Source organism: Anopheles funestus, chromosome 3RL, assembly GCF_943734845.2.
Source record: "Anopheles funestus chromosome 3RL, idAnoFuneDA-416_04, whole genome shotgun sequence".
NCBI lineage: Eukaryota > Metazoa > Arthropoda > Insecta > Diptera > Culicidae > Anopheles > Anopheles funestus.
In genome coordinates, this window is record NC_064599.1 from 43759436 (window position 1) to 43782722 (window position 23287).

General features: G+C 41.0%; 3 protein-coding genes across 4 annotated transcripts; 1 reads left to right on the plus strand and 2 right to left on the minus strand.

Moving 5' to 3' along the window:
* Positions 1–1817: 1817 nt before the first annotated feature.
* On the minus strand, positions 1818–6035 carry LOC125769590 (importin subunit alpha-7). 2 transcript variants are annotated; one of them, XM_049438332.1, is made up of 8 exons: positions 5905–6035; positions 5161–5340; positions 4738–4953; positions 4447–4667; positions 4101–4364; positions 3610–3949; positions 3374–3533; positions 1818–3294 (listed from the first exon to the last, which is right to left on the minus strand). In XM_049438332.1, exons 2-8 carry the CDS (start codon positions 5335–5337, stop codon positions 3110–3112), a joined length of 1563 nt encoding a protein of 520 aa, XP_049294289.1. In that variant the 5' UTR covers positions 5338–5340; positions 5905–6035; the 3' UTR covers positions 1818–3109. The 2 variants fall into 2 exon arrangements, with proteins under 2 accessions (XP_049294289.1, XP_049294290.1); XM_049438333.1 differs by lacking the exon at positions 5905–6035 and adding an exon at positions 5735–5898.
* Positions 6036–13409: 7374 nt separating this feature from the next.
* LOC125769584 (uncharacterized protein DDB_G0283357) lies at positions 13410–20865 on the plus strand. Its single transcript, XM_049438316.1, has 5 exons — positions 13410–13799; positions 13883–14784; positions 15931–18349; positions 18442–18607; positions 18706–20865. Exons 2-5 carry the CDS (start codon positions 14033–14035, stop codon positions 18888–18890), a joined length of 3522 nt encoding a protein of 1173 aa, XP_049294273.1. The 5' UTR covers positions 13410–13799; positions 13883–14032; the 3' UTR covers positions 18891–20865.
* Positions 20866–21223: 358 nt separating this feature from the next.
* On the minus strand, positions 21224–22900 carry LOC125769593 (oxygen-dependent coproporphyrinogen-III oxidase). Its single transcript, XM_049438338.1, has 3 exons — positions 22634–22900; positions 21563–22571; positions 21224–21485 (listed from the first exon to the last, which is right to left on the minus strand). The coding sequence occupies exons 1-3, from the start codon at positions 22732–22734 to the stop codon at positions 21393–21395; spliced, it is 1203 nt and encodes a 400-aa protein (XP_049294295.1). The 5' UTR covers positions 22735–22900; the 3' UTR covers positions 21224–21392.
* Between the last annotated feature and the right edge of the window lie 387 nt (positions 22901–23287).

Consider the following 23287-nt stretch of genomic DNA (forward strand, 5'->3'; position numbering starts at 1 on the left):
TGGCACACAACTCACACCTCTCCGTGGTTTACTGATTCAAGATCAGTCTATTTACGCTGTTTCAAGTTCACTTGTAGAAAATGCGCAACAAAAACAATCAGACAATACTAAAAATTATAGCCCTATTGTAATAAAGCAATATTACAACATATTCGGAATTTCTAACAAGGTAATATAGAAAATGGGTCACACACGACCAACATTGTACGAAAAAGGTCGTGGTAAAAGCGTTGTAAAGTAGCACAAATGATGGCCATACCAGGATTAATGCCCAGGAAGCTTCTGCTATGTATTTGGTGGTCTTGAAAGGAAATAATTTGTTATATTTTGTTTCCATACGGCCAAACACCAATTTCAGAGCTCTATTGTCAACAACTTAACACCTTGAAGCTAGTAATCGACTGCCGACCGACTAACAAAGAGAACAACATCAGGCCAACTGCAACAACATTGCAAAACTCGCAGGGTGATAAGAAATTACGATGCAGTTTGTTAAATTCGATTGCCCTAGTTTTTCGCCAATAAGGAAAAAATCTAGGAATTAAGTTAAGTAAGTTTTTCTATAAGTTAAGTCAAGTATGTGAAATAAACTCATGTATTTTACGCAACATTTTCTGCTTTCTGTAGCCTAATAATTAATTCAATATTCAAATTGTGAAGGACTACTTAAGATACACGAGAATTCAACATATCGGGTACGAACAACTTTTTTCTCTATTCTTTTTGTTTCAGCCATTCACAATGCCGTAGAGGCCGTGACGCTATTAATATCACCCTGCAGAAAAAGAAGTATCTGCCAGATACTCTTGGAATATAAATTAGATAAATTATAAACCAACGGTCATCAACCATCGATCATTGATCATTGCATATCGATATCGTCATCGGGCAAAAATATTCTTCGCATATAATGTTAAAACATTTGTTTTATGAGTAAGCAATTAGACATGTTCGACGAAATCCACAGTATAACAGTAAATTTGTTGTCTGGTATAGACTTCTGTTAGCAAAGCCAGCGAGCGTTGAAACGATGAGGAGAAATTTGCTCCTTTAGAGTAACAGCCCCGAAAAACATTCAACTAGTGCATTCACCTGTGTATTGATAGCAATTTATTTTTATGTATCCACTTAAAGATAAGATAGTTTTAATCGAATTGGAATCGAATCTACCCAAATCTTACTATCCGAAGAACTGATTTCGCAATTGGTTAGGACTCTGATAAGTTGAAGAAAAATTTACAAAGCACACCGGCTGCTAACAAGTCGATCATATCATATCATGTTCGAGGAATAAATGTCAAATTACCTATCCTCAATTGGTTAATGTTGGTACAGGAAATGTTCGTACATAATAGAAGAAGAGCTGCATGACCATAAAAACCATCGGCTAACTTCATCGGCAGAAATGTTTGCACATTCGCAAATACGCACAACATAAATTTAAAGGGAGTTGAAGATCATTCCGCAGCCCCAAATGGTCGTTCAACTTTCTCATAATCTTTACAAACCAAGACAATCGTCAGGCAGCGTACTTCTCCGCAGTATAGAGCTGGAAATAAAGTATCACAAAAACATGGCTCATAATTTTACAAAACCTAGAACACTTCAGAAGAAAAAAAGGATAAAGTGACAAACAGGCGTCAGGGACTATAAGCAAAAAACAGAAATTGCCAAGTAGAGGTAAAGGTAGTTAAAACCTTTAATGCCAGAACAAACATACAACGCGCAAGAGAATCCTATTGGAAAAGAGATAACAGTCTTAGATGACCTCTCATCGTCATTTTTTTTTCATAGAAAACTGCTTAATAAAAACACGATTTCGTCTTCCAAGAGATAAATGGTGAATATTTTATTGTTAATTTAGGTTTAGTTGTTTTTTGTTTTTGCGAACCATCGACATATGCGGTAGTCTGACACAACATAGACCACCACCGGGACCCTTGGTTTGATGTGAGGTTGGAATTTCAATTTGTTATACTGTTACGAACGCCATTCCTCTGTTCCCTGGTTCTCACTGGTTTAAGAGGGCGTCTATTGTGCGGAAGGTTGTAGGTATTTGCAAACTGAGCAGAACGTTTGTCCAGCAAAGGGTATGTAAAGGATATAGGACTAGTGGTGGAAATGCGTTTTCCACGTCACACATTTGTTAGAGCATGTTACAAGCTTACACAAGCAAAGCAAGTTGCCGGAACGGTTCCACAGTGTTGTGCCACTGTCCTAACCCAGACTCCGACTAGCTTCGGTAGTAACAAGAACTGACTTTCCGTCTTCATGATAAACATAATTTCTAGTAAAGAAGCGCGCGGTCGCCACTTTGTACTAGATCGTTATGCCAAATAAAATCATTACAGAAAAGGACGTTTGATTAGCAGGAAACGAGTTAAGTTCAGTTAAAAAACATGTAAATTGATGTGTATATACATATTATTTTAGCAATGTTTCTGCACATCATTTGGAAAATGTCCTATTGTTCTTAGCATTCTACCTACTGCATTTGTTATATTCTTCTATTTGTTGTTCGATAAATGTGTGTGTATGTGTGTGTGTGTCAGTGTATGTGGGGCGGTCACGGCATATTGTTACGGAAGTTATTTCTTTGTAAACGTCGGATGTACAAGAGGGTTAAGGGAGGGGATGCAACAAGGTTAAGGCCTGGAGGTACAATAAATTAGATAAGCTTCTTCATATCATCATATTGATAGCATTTCAAAATCCCTAGCTTCCGGAATTCGGTGTCCGTTAAACGTAAATTTTCATTTTACATGATTATATTTATAATTTGTAAACTACAAACTGCTCCCATGCGCAATTCTTGACAAGTAAAATGAAGGGGAGTGTTTTGTATGTATATGTGCCGGGATGTTCCTTCATCTAATGGATTAATCACACTTTGTTTCTCCGAAATTCTCTACTACATTCACGATGGCCCGCCTAATTATTCTCTGCCATCCTCTGTGTAGCCCTGGTTGATGAATGTTAATATAGCCGCGGAATGTGTGCCGGGAAGGTATAAGCCCCACCAGCAACACCATCTGGGAATCCGAATAACGTAGAGCTTGTTAGGGGTAGACTTGTTGAGGGAGAGAGATAGAGGAGAGGGGTGGTAGTTTTAAAACTGGAACCCATCCATTGGCACCGATTGGTCTGCATTGAACTGAAACTGATTGTTATCCGTGCTCGGTGCCACCGCCAGATCCTCGTCGTCGTTGCTAAAGTACTTTTGGATTATGCTAAATGCCTTCTCGTAAATATCATTGTTATGGTGTGATTGCAAGAACTCCAGCTTGTCGAGACCTACGATCGAAGAGGAAAATATGTTGTGTTGAAAAATATATCAGTGATACAAACCAATCATTTCCCACAATCCACCTACCGTAACATTCTTCGATCATTACCGCGTATGGGTTCGGTTTGGTTCGCTGTTCTTCGCCCACCTTCAGAATGTTCTCCAACCCGTTTAGTGCCACGGTAACTATTTTGACATCCATTACGGTCAACAGCTCGCACATGGGCGGTATGCAACCGATATCAACCTGTAACACGTAGTAACGATGGTTATTATGCCACCTTCGTTCACCACACGAGAACAGCCTCTGGTGATACACTTACTAGATACTTGATTTGTTGAACAGTACCACCGCTCGTTGCGTTCGTGATAGCCCAGGCGGCCTCTTTTCGGGTTTTGAAGTCTGCCTTCTGCAGCAGATCGATGATGCTGGGGAAGATGTTGGCATCGATCACTGCCTGGATCTGATTCCGGTTGCCAGCCGCAATGTTCGAGATGGTCCAGCATGCTTCCTTGCGGACCGCCTCTTTCGTCGAGCTGAGCAGCTGCAGAATCGAGGGTAAGGCATTGCAGTTCAGGATCAGCTGCGTTTGGGTGTCGTTGCCGGTGACGATATTGCCAACAGCGCGCAACGCCGCGGACACCACATTGTTGTGGCTATGCCTGTGAATCGAAACGATGGCAAACCGAAATTGAACATTGCAGTGCGCATTCCTATACCACAACTGCTTCACGTATTATCAACATCCGATAACAAGAGCAGCTATCTTAAAGCCTAACGAAAACGGCGTATGTTGGTTATTGTCATACTTACGATAGAAGCTCGATCAAACGCCGACAGCACCCAGCATCGATAACGGCCTGGATGTTGTCGTTAGAACCGTCGGACAAATAGCTGACAGCCCACACGGCATCACCCAGCACCTCCACATCGTTGTGGAACATTAGTTGGGAAAGGATGGGAAGGCATTTCTCGACCTTCGTAAAATCGGGCGGTGGATTCTTACCTCGGCACATATTGGACAGCGCCCATACAGCATTGCGCGTTAGTGTTAGCCGGCGAGAGGTACCCAATACACTGGAAATTATCACATCAGCAATTATCGCACATTTTGTTGTTACTTGCTTCCAAATGCACTACGCTCATACGGACAACTTACTGTAGCAAAGGTTCCAGCACATCGTGATCCAACACGCAATCCCGACACTCGGGTGAATCACCGGCAATGTTACCCAACGCCCAAATTGCTTGCTCCTGCACATCCTCGTGTGGGCTTTTCATAAGATCGACAAAGATTGGCACCGCGCCAGCTGCTATCACCACGCTTGTTTGTTCTGACGTACCGGAAGCAATGTTTGTGAGTGCCCAGGCCGCTTCGAACTGTAGGTGAACAAATGTGCGTAAAAATCGAATTACAACATGCTGTTTAGCAGACTATTTTGTCCCATACCTGTAGCGTAGAGTTTTGCGAATTTCCCAAAAATTGCACCAATCGTGGAACGATGTTCTGTTTGATCACCATATCAATGGGAGGGTTTGGCTCTTTGGAGAGCAACCGACGGAACTTCTGTGTGGAAATCAGCTGTTCCTCGACGTTTTCACTGTACAATGCTTGGATAACGGCCTGCGGTATGAGCGACTGGTTATCGGTCGATGTCGTCTCATCCTGCATAGGTAGGAAATCACGGACATGCACAACGATTAATAAACACTAACAGGCTTCTCAATTTCACAAATCAGCATGCTTTTTCGCTGTTTTCCCTAACTAACGATCGAACCCAAACTGTGCTTTGTTCAAACCTGTCAAAGCGAAAACGCTTTGTACCCAATTGCGTATATTGTACCCAAAACGGCATTGCTGGTCCACTCTTACCGAAAGAATTGCTTCCTGATCGATCTCATCGGCCACGTTGACGTTACGACGCTTAATCAGCTGTTGTTCGCGTTTTTGCTTTCGCAACTGAATGCCTTCTTCCTCCCGCCGGCGCCGCATTTCTGTGGAGTCCAGACCAGCATTTTTGTACCGGTTCCGATGTGTTGTGTTGGACATCTTCTGCATGGAGAACACAACCAACCCGAATACAGAGAGCGTTAGTCAGACATGCTGTGCGCTTCTTAATTAATTTACGAAATACAATTTTGCCGTCTTATTGATTGCCAAGTGGGAACAGCAGCAGTGGCCGTCGCAAATGACACAACACCCATCGCCCTTGCACTCACACGCACACGCGATTTGCTAAATTCACGGTGTGTTGCGAGACAACGGGACGACAGCGTGCACTGGGCAACCGAGTGATTCTCGTTGCTGCAGATGCATTTTTTCGCACAGACCCATATTTAGCGCGTGCGAGACAGGGCGGACGGTCAACGGTGAAACGAGTGACATTAGTAAATCTTGTCTTTTCTTTTTTATATCACTCCTTCTCGTCCTTTCTCGTTACACTTGCCAGCCCATTCAGTGACTACGTCGAAATCGTTTTCTACACGGAGTGATTTACTCTCGTCTTTCACATCTCCTTTGCCTAGTATGCGCTTTTTTGCATTCCTGAATCCATGGACCGAAGATCTTCGCCGAAAACAAGTAGAAACAGAACACTTTACGCCCGTGGGAACTTACTTTCACAAGAAATATAGCGTAGGAAGTCTGAAAATTTTACACCACGACTTTCACGTTCATCAGAAACTGTCAGATGAGCTGCCAAAATCGACTATTGACGTTAATGTGCATTCGCACTGTGGGTTTGATATAGGACATAGGGTGTACATTGATATGCCACCAGGGGTCTACGTACTTGATGAAATAATGACAAAACTATTCCCAAATAACAATGACCCAAATAGCCGTTGGCTCTGAACTGATATCACTTCTCAGAGGGTGCTACTTACGTACAATCCTTGCACAACGTGATGCGATATGCTACGTCGGAACAAGTAGCACAGCCTCAATCTGCCGGCCACACAATCAAGCAACGCCCAGCATAAAACGATTTGTTAAAATACCCATTTGAACTATTTTCTTCTACAGGCTGTATGTTTTGCTACTGAGTTGTAGAGGCAGCGTGACATCATCCGAAAAGGTTTCGATAAAAAAATGTTATAATTTAAATGCGTTGAAAATGGCTTCAAAATCCAATTGAGGCAGCGTTTTGCGATTTCCCCATTCCAGTTCGTCCAATTAACTTACCAGTTCCGTTCCATTCCTTTTCAAAAAGAACCTAGTTCTGTTCCGTTTCTATTTTTTCCTATTTTCCCATCACTATCATACACTACACCACACACCTACACATCTACGATCCCTATGAAAAGAACCAGATTACCAAAATTATTTTAAAAAAAACCTAATAAGCAATTAACAACGAATACACTTGCATAACAAGAGTTTGGGTGTAATAAATTGACATGAACATGTTCTTCTTGCTGGTTTAGAACTATAGAACTTATGAACATCAAATTTGTACATCGATCCTTGTAATCTGGATTGATTTATAAAATATTATTCAACAAATTTTAATCACAGGTAACGAATGGCTCACTCTAGCGCTAGGCTTAAGAGTACAAAAGCTAGCCAACCTTCTTGATCCCAGATCCTGCGTTGTAATTTGTAATTTATTATTTACACGAGTCCGCCGAACATTGGCTTCACTCGTTTCTTAAATCTAAACTAAACCAAGTAACTCTAAACTAAGCTTAAAACACTGAAAAACACTAAACAGAGATGCCGATTTATTCTACAAACCGTAATTTTTCTCTAAATATGCTGATGCCTTCGTGGAATTTAAAATAATCGTACAGTTCGTTAACACTCTTGAGATAGCTGTTATCGGTTCATGTGATCCATATCTGGTATTTCTAAATTTTGATCGCAGAAAGCATCTATGGCGCGTCGTTTGTCTATGTACATTGATGCTTATCTTCTGGAGTATTGCTGGTGCATCAATGTTTCCACAAAGCACTCCAGCGAGGAAGATTGCTTGGGCATTTCTGCGTCTGTTCGCAAGCGTCTCTAAGCCTAGAAGAAGACAACGTGACCGATATGGTGGAAGTGAGTTGCGATCTTTCCATGGCAGACGCCATTTTGAAAAAAGGCTCGAAATAGTTTGCTTTTTACTCAACCATCTCGATAAATATTGGTAAATACCGCACTAAGGCTGGAGTCACGGTTGCGTCGCATGCGATTTAATCGGACGTGCTGTCAAAATTTTGTATGGGATTTGACGGATAACGTCGGACGTACGATTTCGTCGTACGATGGAATCAAAAATTTTTGATTCCGTCGGATCGTCGCATGCGACGAGATCTGTCAATTTGAATTTATTTTAAACTCATCGTATTTTTACTAAAGAGGTCACAAATAACATAAACCAGCATGGTTTATTAACTAGCAGATTATATTTAACCACTCTATGAAGAAATTTGTGCTTCAATGAGTTTTATTTTGCAATCCATTTGTTTGTTTTGTTTTTTTCACTTGTCAAACTCATACAAAAATCGTAATGCGAATCGCATGAACAGTGACTGCACTTGCGATTCGCATTGCGACGAAATCGTATGCGACGCAACCGTGACTCCAGCCTAATATTTGCTTGGGTATACTAAGAATGTTTCCCTCTACCGTGTAAGTTTGTAGGAACAAATTCAGTGCAAAGCAACAAACTTTTCAAATTTGAATAATTGTCGATAATAAACGTACACAAATCAACTGTCAATTCAGCGACAGTTCGAAACGCATTCAGCGAAACCCGTTCGATGCATTTCGAAATTCGTTTCCATATTTCAGTTGCCCAAAGCATCAATAATTGCGATAGTAGAGTATGGCTTTCGATTTACAGCTGAGAAATTGTGTATTGACCAAAAAATGGCACATGTATCGTAAATTGAACGTTTAATTGACTATTCGTAAGATCTCAACAAGACCTCTATGAACCGGAAGTCAAACGAAATGGACCACAAAAACTATGGGCGAGTAAAACGATGTACCCGACCATAATTTACAATTTAGGTTTCATTGTGTGTATGCACCTTGCTCACAAAAAAAATCTTCCCGACAAATATATTTTTGTATGTGTGGCGTGACATATTAATTCTGAGCATCGTGGGCATCGTAAGTGCTTTCTTGCATACATTTTCTATATCGATTTATATTACACAGGTGCTTTATTTATCACACAATCATCTAGTTTGTCCCTCTCCACGCATTGGCTATTTAGTATCTGATTCAAGTGATCACCGATTCCTGTGGGTTAAGGTTTTTTTTATTGATTGTACCTGCCATCCTTCGGTGATGCCATGTGCATCGTCCATTATGGTTAAATTGTGCGAATAATGAACGAATTTCTCCAGTAAGGATAATGAGAAGCGTCTTTTGTGAAAAATTGGCCGACTTCGCTTATTTAACCCATGATTTAATGAGTTCGTGGTGGGAAAAATCCACTTGCGTACAGCTAAGGTTAAGATTAAGTGTTTAATTGGTGTTGAATAGTGTACAAGGTTAAAACGGCAGAGTGTGTGTCTAGAATTATGAACATTTTCATGGTATCAGTGCAGTGCAAAAGTTCCTTAACTGAAAAGTGATATTCACGAAGTAAGGTGCTAACATTTTGTGTAGGATCACGAATTCAGGGTACAAACCTTTCTTCTGAATTTTGTGGTTGCCTTTGTCGTTTACATGTATACGCATGCCCGTATACCTACTATGATATTTCTGTATTGGCTTAGTTGAGAGAGAGAAAGAGTGTGTGCGTGTATGTTTGTATATGGTGTGTAAGATTACACCAATATTATGACGAACTTGTTGGATTTACATTGTTCCAAGCATGGCGACGAAAAATGCGCTACTTTTTCGTTTGTAGCTGGCTATAATTCGGAAACATCCGGAGTCCGTTTATAATGTGGCACACATGTTTTTGAGTTACGTTCGAAAGTAATCAGAACGATGCGTTGAATGCAGTGGGTAAAGGAAAGAGTGACACTATAAAGACAGGAAATGTGATGAAATTGGGTGTGTGAGTTGAAAGATAGCAGGGTAGTAGTTGTGAGATAAATAATAACTCACACACAGAAGCAAAATGGGAGATGCGAACCAAGAAAGCTCGAGAACAGAAAGCAGCAACCTCGAGCGATTGTTCGTTCCAGACCACGAGTGGATGCAGCTCGCGGTTCGTGTGATATATTTTTTTCTTTTGCTGGAAGATAAAGGCCCACAAAACTAGAGTGGAGAGAACTAGAGAGTAGTATAAAGCAAGGAAATCTTTGCGGACTTATTTCAAAGTTCGTAAGGATCGTACAGATATTACTGTTGGTGACAATAGCACTGCAGGTAAGCGAGGAAACACAGGAATAAAACAATTTCAGTGATATTGAAAGATAAGTAGGTGATGCAGCGTGTTGGCGATAGCGAATGAAGTTTAAATAGATGTCTCAACATACTGCGTACGCAGCATTCTGCATGACTCACGAAGTTGGCGATAATTCTTCGGTGCAACTTTATTGATTGACAACATTTTGCCTTATGGCGTATTAACTGTTGATAAATGGGTTAAATCGTGCGCAGTATTCCCGTATTCAGTTACACCATTTTCGTTTGCTTTGTCTTCTGCATCGTAGATAACGAGATTTGCTATATAACGCCATCTGAGTGTGTCGCGAAGGACATTTTTGCACTCGTGAAAAATGGTGGAATCGATATGGTTGTGTATGTGCGTGAACTATAATTTTTTAAAGGTTGAACAACCATTTTAGTTCTAGCGTTTATTTGCTTTCTGTGAGATTTGTTACGTGATAATAACCTATGTCAAATGCGTGATGCGAAATAATAGAACTGACACTATCATGAACAGTACGGAAGTTAAATATTGCGTGATTTGTTAAGTAGAGCATGGGGGATTGCGTTTTTAGCGACTAAAGAGTGGTATATATGTATACCTGTGTGTGTGTTTTGAAGGAAATAGTAGATGGGTGTAGTAGTTGCAATTTATCATTGTCTTCTAGCTCAGCTTGATCCTCGAAAGGAAGGAAATAGTGCTTTAGAAAGGTGTATTTTTAACTCATTCGCGCGACATTGGAATCTCGATATACCTATTTGACGTATTTGCTTTCGACGCGAATAACATCATGTGCCTCCCTCTGCTATCAATGTCATGCCATTTGTAGTAAATCGTCAGCATGTGCAATTCGGGAGCAAAAGTGTTTCCTCCACGCATGTAGGAAGCAGATAATCTGTGCTACTTGCAGCTTTCTCCTCTTTTTCTACATCATACAATGCTATACATGTAGTGGTGGGATTCTGATTCCAGTTCAGTTGGCTTGAAGATTGCACGTGTATACACGTGTGCATGTGTGTGTGTGTGTTGTGCTAGACATTCAATTGCGACAGAAAGAGAAAGGTGTAGTATGGTGCTTTGAAATACGAAATACATTTGGAGTAGGTAGCAAGCTTTTATGGGGAATTTGCACAGCAAACAATTGACTGCTTTATGCTGTGTATATCTTCTTTGCCCGAAAAGAAGGGATCTTATTAAAAGGTTTTCAAAAACTGCAGCATATTCTTCAGAATTTTACGCAAACCTCTATTTTTTGTTGTTGTTGACCTCGTTTGCGTCATTCGACCCAATATGGTACGTCTTTGTTGTCTCGGGTTTCTTATAGTTCTTTGTGATTCACACATCGTCTTACAGGCTTTTTCCGGAATCGGGATGAATCATGGTTAAGTTTGAGGTATCAATGTTTGTGAATCTGGGATTGATGGCAAAAGGAAATTATCGCTTTCGTAACGTTTATCGATTAACAGACGCGAAACACATACAACTTTTAATGATAATTTTTGTAACTATTTAACAAACAAAAATTGATTGCACACACAATTGATTCATTTTACCAAATGCAGAATGAAACTGTGTAAATGTTTTGTTCCATCAAAAATGAAAAATAAAATACAAACATAACACGGTGGGGACGGCCCCGGTCTGGTGTATGTGATAAACGATGCCAGTTTCACACGACAGGACCGCGTATCAAATCAATCCGTCGTGTCCCTTCGTAGCAAAGACGAGTATCCGTCTACGTGGTAAAAATAAGTTTAATAAGCCAGATGTGGCATGCATGACCTTAGAGGTCGTTAAGCCAAGAAGATAGCGAGAGATCACTGTGAAATTGCAACAACTTTCTTAGTGCAACTAAAATTTCCCTTACCATGCCGGGCTGGTAATTATTAGTAATTATTGCTTGGCTGGTAATATGGTATAATATTGCTCATCTATGCAACTTTTTTGACAGTTTGTAAAAGTTACCGATGCTGGAAAAAGGTGCATTCTTTCAAAAGCACCTTAACTCTTGTATTCACTATTTCGTACCACAGACCGATTATGTATATCGAGGATGGTTACTTGAGTGGAAGTTGATGTAAAGAAAAAAAAACTTTAAATGGTTGCCACAATTCAAGCAATGCTTGGTGACCTCATTTAGTTGAGGTATCTAGGTCATAGCGATGCGATGGCAGTTTTTTATTTACATTACATGCAGTAGCGAGACTTACGATGGTATCAACACTTGCTATCACATTATATGGTTGCAGCAAAATTTGAAAATCATAGAACTGCAAACATGAACATGGATAGCACTGTGCATTAATGTATCCAATTAACCGATGGGAAATAATTCTTATTAATACATTATGAGTATTATATTTTTTCTAATGTAAAAAATGAAAAAAAAAAATAAAGCATCATGCAAACAATATCAATCATGCATAGCGATTTTTTTTAATAATAAATTTCGCCTCAAACCAATGTTATTTTTATTTATATTTAATTATTACGACATTTAGCAGTATTGTCTAACCTCAAACCAATATAACTTATTAATCTTTCTGTGAAGGTCTCGTACTTGCACACTATTTACAAGTTCCTTGATCTTGAACAGTTCGTGTCCTTCAACTTGCCAAACCCGTATCGTGAAAGGCCGCTTACTTACCCCTAGATATACTTCGAAGTTAACAGTTACACGGTGGAACGTCCTGTCGTTGCTCCACCACTGTGAACAGTGAAGCGTAGATTGTTATTGGTTAGTGGTGGAGAAAGGAGTCACTTCTTGTTGTTTCCATTCCCACCATCGTTATTGTTTTAATGTATTTTTCTTTTTCTTTTTTGGCTCGTTTAGTTGGTTCAAGCGGACCAACCTCACCGCGCATCTCATGTCAGTGATTTTCCAATGCCGAAGACTTACTTTTGCTGTTCGTTTCTTCGAAAGCAGTAAGTAACCCTCTCTAAGATCAATGGCCCGCGACCATGGAAGCCATGTTCTCAAGGCAAGAGAAAAAGCTTTTTTATGATTTGTTGCGCCGGTGCGAGTCAACGACCGCTACGACTGAATTGAAGGAATGAGGGAATGAAGAATCCCAACATAAGCGCATTCGGGGAAGGGGGGGGATAACACGCGCGTACGCAGAAACAGAACGAAGAAAGATAAAATGTGGGATGTAGCGGATAGTAATTAACTGTTTTGTTGTAGGTGAAGTTAACTGTGGCTTGGGAAGATAGATTGTAACGTTCTTTTACGTTCCACTATGCTAAATATCGGATTGCGACTTATTTCTTGTTTTACTTAATTTCAGGCATATTGTTTTCCAGCTTATGGTAAAACTATTCTCGGTGTAACGCGTGTGCTTGGAAAACGAAACCGGTCGTGGTTGTGTGATCTAACGATCGAACACGAATTGGTTTGGTTTGGACCAGAAAGAAGGAAGTAAAGGAGAGAAGAAACGTACAAGGGCTACGTGGCGTAGTGGTGTGTTCATTCCAAAGGTTGAGTGTGTGTTTGTACGTTTCGCGTCGTGTATGTCCCGCGCGTCATTAGGCGTATTGTAAGTGTAAATCTTTCACTACATACTAATACAACGGTGGACGCTACAAAGAATTAAGAACGGGAAAGTGCTCGCACCGGAAGCTACACTAAACACATATACACACACTCTGTTTCTTATACGCTCCAGAAGTGACTTGACTGTTATTTCGGAAGATAAACAAATAGAAAATCGCGCGCCGCCTACCTCGTTTAGGTTTTAAAGCAGAAATCAGTAGTGGTGTGCTTTTCTTGCTATATACGAACTTTATTCTGCACCGTGTGTGATCGCGCTGTCAAGCGCATCTATACGTGATTAAAATTCGGTCCCTAGCGAAAGCTTCACCGTCTCATCACTACCACAACCGCCAATACTACGAAGTAACGGGATCGCAGCATCCTCTGCATTGCAACGGTAGTCAATTTTCTTCTTCCAACATTCCGGGAAAAATAGAAAAAATAGCGGTTCCGCCGTCGGTCGGGTTGCGGAGTGCATATCCTACTGCTGGTGCTTTGCCAACCTTCAAGACGGAAGACCCGAGGCAAACGGGGACAGAGTCTCGCGCCACGGGTAGGGAAAATCCAGTCCCTCCCGCTAGCCGACGCTGGGTCCCTCCATCCCTGAGACCGCAACATGGACTCACTGAAGAGGCCAGAATTGATTCGATTTTTCGAAAAGTAATTATAAAACACATTCCCTCTTTCGTTAGAAACTTTTGACTTCTTATAATAATTTTCTTTGTTGTTATTACTCTTTCTAGGTTCGTGGTATTCTAAACAAACTTACACCAGAGAAATTCCAGAAGCTTAGTGATGAACTGCTTAAACTAGATCTGAACTCGTCGAAAATTTTGAATGGTGTTATTCTGCTGATCTTCGACAAGGCTTTAGATGAACCGAAGTACTCGTCTATGTACGCACAGCTGTGCAAGCGTATACAAAAAGAGCTAGAAACCGATATCGACAAGAGCAAATCCAGCACCTTCCTGCAAATTCTGCTGAACGTTTGTCGCGATAAGTTCGAGAATCGCGTCCAGTACAGTGAGAAGATCATCAATTCTGAAAGCACACTAACGGATGATTTGGAGGAGAAGAAAAATGTCGCTAAACAAAAGATATTGGGCAATGTCAAGTTTATTGGCGAGCTCTACAAGCTCGGCATGCTGGTCGAGGCTCACCTGCACAAGATGCTTCGCTCGCTGTTTACCAACAAGTCCAGCTCATCGACGGAGAAGAACTGCGAGGACATGGAATGTTTGGCCCAGCTCATTCGGACATGCGGAAAGAATCTGGATACAGAGTTGGGAAAACAGCTGATGGATCAGTACTTCGAACGGATGGAAAAGTATTCGCAATCGCAATCGATGTTTCCGCCGCGCATCCGGTTCATGCTGCGCGATCTGATTGAATTGCGCAAGAACAACTGGACACCGCGGAAGGTGGCTTTGGTCGAGGGCCCTGCCCCGATTCAGGAACTAAATCATGACGATGATGTTCTTCCGCCAGGACTAAATCACTTGCGAAATCGGGACCGCGACTATCGCAACAACGATCGCAGTGAGCAACGCGATTGGATAGGCAAATTTTCGTTTAATTTGCATAATCTGAACGATGGTTTCAATTTATTAAGCGTATCCAGTCCATCTCCGTTGCTTCCGTCAAGGTAAGTTAAATCAAAATTTTATATTATTTTTAAGTTGTTCACTTTGATGGGCTGTTGTTTGTATGAAAACAACAAGATGTCGAAGTTTGCATTTTATAATCTAATAACATATCCATTTAAAGAAATGTACTGATTTTTGTAATTGTTTCATACAAGTTTCCTGCCACCTAGCGGTTCATTCAGCATTGTTTCCTCTTGTGTAGCTATTGTACATAGACAAAATTTTAACTACGTAAACAGCTAATTGATGACAGCCATTATGCCAATAGCCGTTTCTGTTGAAGTATGAAGTTATTCTACGAAATTCTATATAATATTCTATTATATATCTTATGAAGGACCATAGTGTCAATCAGTAATATTGTTTTAGACGCGCATTTAAAGTACTTAAACAAGATGCGCTTTGTTTAGGCCCGGGTCTATAGAAATGTTACGACAACATCTTGGCATTACTGTTGTTGATGTTGATGTTTCTATGTTCCATTTAGGTATGATTTTAGGTCATAGACCACCGCAATCTGTTGCATAGAAAAATTATTGCCGAAACATTTTCATACACCCGGGAGCGGCCAATATGATGGTGCCGATGCATTTTTCTAGATGGTTTATAAAACACAGGATTCATGCTAAAATTGTGTCATTAAATTGTTTTCATTAGTTTTTTCATCACCATTAAGGTTCAGCCCTGTTTAGACATACAAAGAAATCTAACAATGCATACAGATCTTGTATGATTTGTGTTTATATTGTATTTTAGAACCTCATAGGTTATTCGTCAGTCAGTGAATCAGTTTTGGTTGGTGAACTGTTGGTTGTTCGGACCGCTTTGTTATATTATATGATAATATCATTGTATTAAAATTGAGCTGTGCAAATTCCGTACGTAGTTTTCATTTATATTTAAAATAATACGTTCGTTCTGAATAATAATGGAACACATTTTCCGATTTATTCTCAAATAGTAAGAAAAAATAGTTATTGGTGGGTATTTGTTTAGGTTTAGGTAAGATTAGGTTCATTATAGTCAAAATAAATCGAAACGAATGTCTACTACGTATATATTTATATGTGATACAAAGGAAACTAACGCTAATTAGACCTTGTACTTGTTTTAAACTAATGAAACACATTGTCTTTCCTCGTTAGCTATAATCAATCGTCCAACGGTTACGGAAATCGCGACCATCGTGATAATGGAGGTGGTGGTGGAGGCGGCGGCAACTATCGCATGCATAATAACCGCAACAACCAGAATAACTATGGCAACAACAATATGCGCTACAACAAACACAACAACCATCATCATCAGGGCGGCGGTGGAGGCGGCATGAGAGATGGTGGCGGCAATGGTTCTCATACATCGGCTTATGGCGGAAATACGGGCATGATGATTAACAAAGACTTAGCTCCCCGATTCAAACGCAATTTGATGACCCCACCTCAAAATCCTGTCGAGGAACTGCAGATGCGTCCGACTCCTAACAGTTTGTTGTTTAAAGCCAATATGAACATCAAACCCCAGATGCCAATTTCTTCTACAATCGGAGGAGGCACCAGTGGCAATGCAAAGGCCAACTTCAACGGACCACCACTGAACGAATTCCCATCGCCGTTAACAACTCGTACGCTGCTTAGTGAGCAGCGCAATGCTGGACAAATCAACAGTAGTGCCTTTACAGGAGGCAGTAACAGTATGGGTGGCAATGGAAACTTTGGTGGATCCAGTAACTCAGCGTCATCCTCCTCGACCACAGTTACTCCACGCGGAGGCATACAAGCCGACAATGGTGCAAACATGGGCGCGGGCAGAAATACAGGAAGTTCGCAACAAACTTCCAACCAAAGCAACGCTCCGAACGTGATGAATCATCGCCATCAGCAGCACATGTCACAAGGAATGAATCCGCGACCGATGGGTGCCTCCGAAGGCGGAAACATGCACCTGAATAAACTTCATTCGGAACTGAATCAACATCACCATCATTACCAACAAAACCAACAAGGCCCACACGTGCAAGTTGCCGAACACCATCATCATGGCGGTCGTGACATGAACGGCGACAACAGCAGGATGAATAATAGTCATCACGAAGCACCGCATCGTCAGACTAATGAACCGCTAAATTCAGGCTTACCGAACGCGGCAGGTATGGGCAATAGTAGTAACACAAATAACACTTTGCTCTTGATGAACGGCAGCAAAATGATTCCGAAGGAACAAGTGGTCAAGCAAGCTTCTTCGGATAAAAACGAAAAGAAAAAGAAAGAAAAGGGTTTGAGTAAGGAGGATCATATGAAGCGTATCGCAACATTCGTCAGCGAAGTTATGCTGGAGAACATCAAACAGCAAATCGAGGAAGATGAACAAAAAGTAAACGAAGAAGAGAATGACGAAAAGAACCTGAACGAACCAAAAGGTGCATCGGTGACGGAAGTGGTTGTCGAAGTTGTTGATAACAACGAAGAAAAAATTGAAACCGTAGTAACACCATCACTAACGGATGAGCCGAATGAAAACGACGAGCCACAGGTCGCACCTGCCGTTGTGAAAACACCGTTGATTGAAAATGCGGAACTCATCGAACAGAAGTTGACAACAGAAGAAGACGACCTTGTGGAGAAGGAAAAGAAACTTGAGGAAGATGAAAACCGAGCCGTCGACATTCTTCGAGGGGAGGAGAAGTTGGACGTTGGTTCGGAAACGCAGAAGGATGAGAATGATTCGACAGCGTTGGAAAGCGAACAACAACAGGAACAGGAGCCTTCAACTGAGGTCGATACTACCTCCGACGAAGTGATGAAGCCTCAGGAAGAAACAAAAGGCTCTTCTATGTCGGTCGCTAGTCCAGAATTGACAGAATTATTGGATGAAAAACAGATATTGAAAAAAACTTCACTGATGGAAGAGTTAGTTAACGCATTCGGCGACCTGAAGATTCCGGAAAAGTTTATGCGTGAAGCCATGATTGCAATTTTAAATCAAGTGCTGGATCGGGATGATGCATACCACGCAAAGACGATTGAATTTCTACAGATTCTTAACAAAGAAACGAAACTTTCTCTCAGTGCTGCTCTTGAATCATTTAAATCGATTGTTAACGGAATGAACGAAAAAGAGAAAACCATTCCGAAAATTACGACCATCATTGGATCGCTGTTGGCGCGAGCCGTCGCCGGTAATCTGTGCAATCTGTCCGATATTGCAAACTTTGCCGAAAATGGGCAGCATTATCCGCTGTTTCTGCTCGTGTTGCAGCACTTACACAAGCAGCTTGGCAAGCAACCACTACAAGAGCTGTTCAATAAAAGCAAAGTGAATTTAATGTCCAGCCTGCCGGAATGCGATCGTACGAAGGATCGCATGGCTGAAATCTTGGAAGATCGCAACTTGAACTTCCTGTATCCGTTGCTGCGCGTGCAAGCCGAACTATGGAAGCAGATTCAATCGGACGCGAATCCTCAACAGTTCTACAAATGGATCAAAGAGAATGTCGAACCGTCTTGCTACGCAGAACAGGGTTTTATCGTGGCCATTATGACGGTTTTGCTTAAATACATTTATCAGGTACGTGGAAGTGTGCGAGGCAACGATGATCAGCAACGTGTTGAATTGTGTACTCATGTGAACAATATCTTTCCTTTTTGTTCTTTTGTCAGGAATCGGAAAATTTGAAGGAAGATAAGAAGCGCATCGAGAAAGAAAAGGAAATTTTAACCAAGTATTGCCCCGTACTGAACGCTTTCCTTAATGGCAATAACGATCTACAGCTGACTGCTGTGTATGCAATTCAAGTTTACTGGTATAGCATTGGCTATCCAAAAGGTATGTATATACCCCCATCCAACACCCCCAAAAATGTACGCCCGAATGTTACAATTTCGTAATTCACACTTCATTTGGTTTCATTGTTGCTCACATAGGTGTTCTGTTACGGTGGTTCCAAGAGATGTACGAATTGAGCGTCATCGAGGAAGAGGCATTCCTGCGATACAAGGAAGACGTCACCGATATATATCCAGGCAAGGGCAAGGCACTGTTTCAAGTCAATCAATGGCTTACATGGTTGGCAGAAGCGGAAGACGAAGATGACGATGAAGAAGATTAAAATCTTTTAGTATCACCACAAGCGCCATTAGCGCAGAGAACAATTTATGCAACACATTCGCCCCAATTTTAATTTTCGGATCAGAGTATTCTGCAACCTTTCTTTGGTTTTTAGAGTCGTATACCTTTGTGTTTTAGCAACTTTTACACCAGGGCACGGAATATGTCTCATGTGTTGCCACTTTCGAACTGAAAAATTATCCATGAATATTAGTAACGCGAGAGAAGTGTAATGGTAGGGTTTTCCTATTTTGCTTTTTATTAAATTCGATAGTGCACGGCGAAGAGTAGCATTGATGTGAGAAAAGAAAATATTGATTTGAATAACGACGATGGGATGATGCGGCGCAGTGCCGTTTCGCTCAACTGATTTTTTATAAGAACATTGTGTGATCAATTCGCTCTTACCAAGGTGTGATTGAATGATTAAAATATTGAAAAAAAGCAAAACGTTTATCAGTATGCAATATTGCGATATTTGGTTGCGCCTCATACACTCAGATTAGACAATTGTATTGTAGAGAACTGTAATTTAATATAATTATTTCATCCAATACTTATTTACTCCCTTACTAGAATCAAACGTGTGCAAATCCTGAATGCACAGAATAGTAAATTCGCGCCGGTTCTGCTGATAACAATATTCCACATCAGTAACATTTTCAAAACATATATTCGAACAATTAACTCTTCTAACTGTTTTCAAAAAAAAAGTTTACCGTTGTTAGGCAGTTTGGGTTTTGGGAATAGTTTTAACAAAAGAAACAAAAAATCTACACAATATTGCTGTGTTTCGCTAAAGCTAATTGACTAGTATGCGTCCTCAAAAAAAAAAATAGGTACTCGATAAATGGTTAAAATGCAGTATAATCGGATCAAAATATGTTTTTTCTTTCGGAGATATCCAGCCGATGAATGGAATTCACGCAATCTAATTTTAGCTACGATTTGCGTGTCATTAGTTTACGTTGCGAAGGTTTTTAAATTGAATTTCATTAGTGGGATCGTGAAGATAAACGATATTGGAAGTTAAAATACAAAAAAATCAACAGCACAACTTCTTTAGGCTCTGATCGCTAGTACGATGTTCGTTCTTCACAACAGACAGACGATTGTTCTTGATGTATGATCTATGATCGTTAGACTATAGTAAAATATCTTATCGCACACGGGAAAACCTGAGTATAAAAAAGCACGCATTTCCCCTTCTCCATCTGGTAACTAATCTCCAGCAAGTCTGCATATGATCTTCATACTTTGCTTCTGTCTGATTTTACCACCCATTGCAACATAGGCACGTTTTAGAAGGCGCAGTGCAGAGAAAGTTTGTGAAGTCACCGTAAGCATACAAATACAGCGCTGTGTACCATCCTTGGTAAACTTAGACGCAAAATAATTACACAAGAAACAAATCATTACTTATCGGTAGATTGATTTATCATGCGGAACAGTGCTGATGGTAGACAATTGCATTGAAATGCTCCTCCAACGTTCCAGTGCAGTATCCATCCCATCCGGCAGGAAGCTGCAAGGGCCAAGCTGTTAGAGCAATGGTTCAGAATAATACACCATCAAATCAAACCCAAAAACTAAACTGTGCACTGAAGCCTTGGTACGCGTTTCGCTCAGCAGCAAGTGGCTGTTAATCGCGTTGAACCGGAAAACAAACGATAACATGAGCGCACGCGTTAGTGTAGGGTGGCAGAAAGCATCTGCATGTTTTGTAACGGCTTCATTTCTAGCAAAGCGTATGTGTGTTGTGTTCGAGTCGATTGGAATGGTTTCGTAGTGTCGATTTACACGTATTTTATTTATTAATAGCAGAATAAAACGTAATCACACACAATGTTGATGATTTCGAAACCTCAATTTGAACTGTTGAATGTAAACACACGGACACGCTTCCAACGTGCGTATACTTCAATTATCAGGATTTATTCGTGAATATAATATTATCCATAAAAACAAACGCAAAATGGGTTTCCAAAATTATTGCTAGATACAAGTATCCGAATCGGCTTACGGCAGATAACTTGTTCCATCCAGCTGCAGCAGCGGTATGGGGCGTTACACGTGTCTGTTCTTGGTTCATTGGTGCCTTCGTTTTGCCGCTCTCTCGCCTGACTAGCACATTTGTCCCCATCGTTGAAATTTTGTTTACCAAGTAATTGGACCGAATCGCTATTCGGATGTAAAATTTCGGATTGCAATGTTGGCGTATCGAAACGATAAATGTAGTGATATATTTGTCAAGCTCATCTTCCTTCTATATTGTCGAACAAACAACGGTGCGTTACTATTGTGATATAACAATCAATAATACAACACTCACGATTTGCATATAAAAAAATAACATTTTGTTCCTAACTTCGATGTGGTACACAATGTACGCCTTCAACTATATATCTCACAAATTTAACTGTTTCTCAGTGTATGCCACAGCTTCCATCGAGTTTGAACTTGTTTTCTATTCTGTTCTCATCAGGTGTTTTTTGGGCCAGTTTTACAGCTTAAGCCAATTCTTAGGTTTCTGAAGGACCTCAATAATAGCCGCTTCTTCCGTACCTTTTTCGGGAATATGCATGTACTCCCATTTCTAAAAAAAAACCGACAAAAATCAACATTATGCTTTACTCAACTATTGACGCATTGTATCAAACGCAATAAACTTACCGCATTCAGTGGCAACGACATTAGAATGCTTTCGTATCTGGCGCCAGGCGTGTACAAACCAAATTTAGTTCCACGATCGTATATGAGATTAAACTCAACATAACGACCACGTCGCAATAGCTGCCACTGCCGGTGGCGATCGCCATACGAGTCATTTTTGTGTTGTCGAACCAACGGCAGGTACGAAGGCACTACGGAATGTGCGCAGGAGGATACAAAATCGAACGCTCGTTCAGCATCCGGCCCGTCCAAATCGTCGAAGAAAATGCCACCGACACCGCGGCTCTCGTTACGATGCGGTATAAAGAAATATTTGTCGCACCACTCCTTGAACCGTGGGTAGTACGTGGGGTCATGGGGATCACACGCTTCCTTCAGTGTGCGGTGAAAGTGCTCTGCATCTGTCTCGTTTAGATAGTATGGTGTGAGATCCGTACCACCTCCAAACCACCACTGTTTCTGACCAGCAGAGTCAGTGACTTCGAAGTATCGGTAGTTGAAATGGATCGTCGGAACCATCGGATTACGCGGATGTATTACAGCGCTTACGCCCACGGCGAAAAATGGAAGCTCTCCATCCGCCAGCTGTTTTCCGCGGGAGCGCATTTGCTGAATGGCGCCCTTTGGCAAATTGCCGTGAACCACAGATATATTTACACCGGCTTTTTCGAACACATCTCCATCCTGCAGGACACAGGTAATACCACCGCCACCCTCTTTTCGTTCCCAGCGATCGACGAGAAATTTCTTGCCGAAGTTTTCTTCCGCTTCTAGGGAACGGCAAAAGTTGTGCTGTATCCGCATCACTAGCTCTTCCATGCGACACTTCATGTCGTTTCGGTTCGCATCAAGCACCTGCCGGTTGGTGATCGGTTCGGCCATATATCGGGAAACGCTGGCAAATTTGCCACTGGACCCAATGGCTGCCATTTGGACCTCATGCCGGTACAGCCAATGGTATGCTAGAGCGGCGGTAGTTCCACCAATGCATACGGCACCTCCAATTAACCTGAAATGGTTTCCCATCATTACGTTTAATTGGGGATAGGTGGTATCAGTCGTCATGCTTACCTTATCACAGATGTCTTCATACTGGTACTGGTACCAACTTTACCGTGCATTTGCCGTGCGATAAGCCGGGTACCACTGCTACGAAGAATCTTTAAAATCATTGCACACTTTTTGCTTGGCAAGGTAGACAATTGCTCGGAAGAACTTGGTGGAATTAGCCGACAAATTGGAATATTCACCTTTCCGAGATTCTTATGTTGAACTTTTAAAACGACGAAATGCACTAAACAAACACGCACACAGCTGCGACGTGTTTGAACTCACGTACTCAAATTACATTAATGGCACACGGTTGCACGCTCCGGCACGTTACAATGACATTTAATAAAACAAACTTTGGTCATGCTTGTGCATTACAATAGCAAAACATTACATTTACAACAATATACTATGTAAATTCTTTGCAATATCGTACAAATGAGGGAAAATTTATGTAACAATTGTTTTGGTTAAAAAGCACACCTTTCGTCTATATGCCTTTTGTTTGATGTTCCGGAATACAACAAAGAACACTCCTAGAAACAAGTTGCTAATTATCAGCTGAAAAACATTCGGTATTATCGTTGTTAGCTGTTCAGCATACAATTGAACATAATTCGGTGTGTAAAGCAAAATGTTTCGCATGCAAGGACTTCCACCAACCGATGCGGCCGA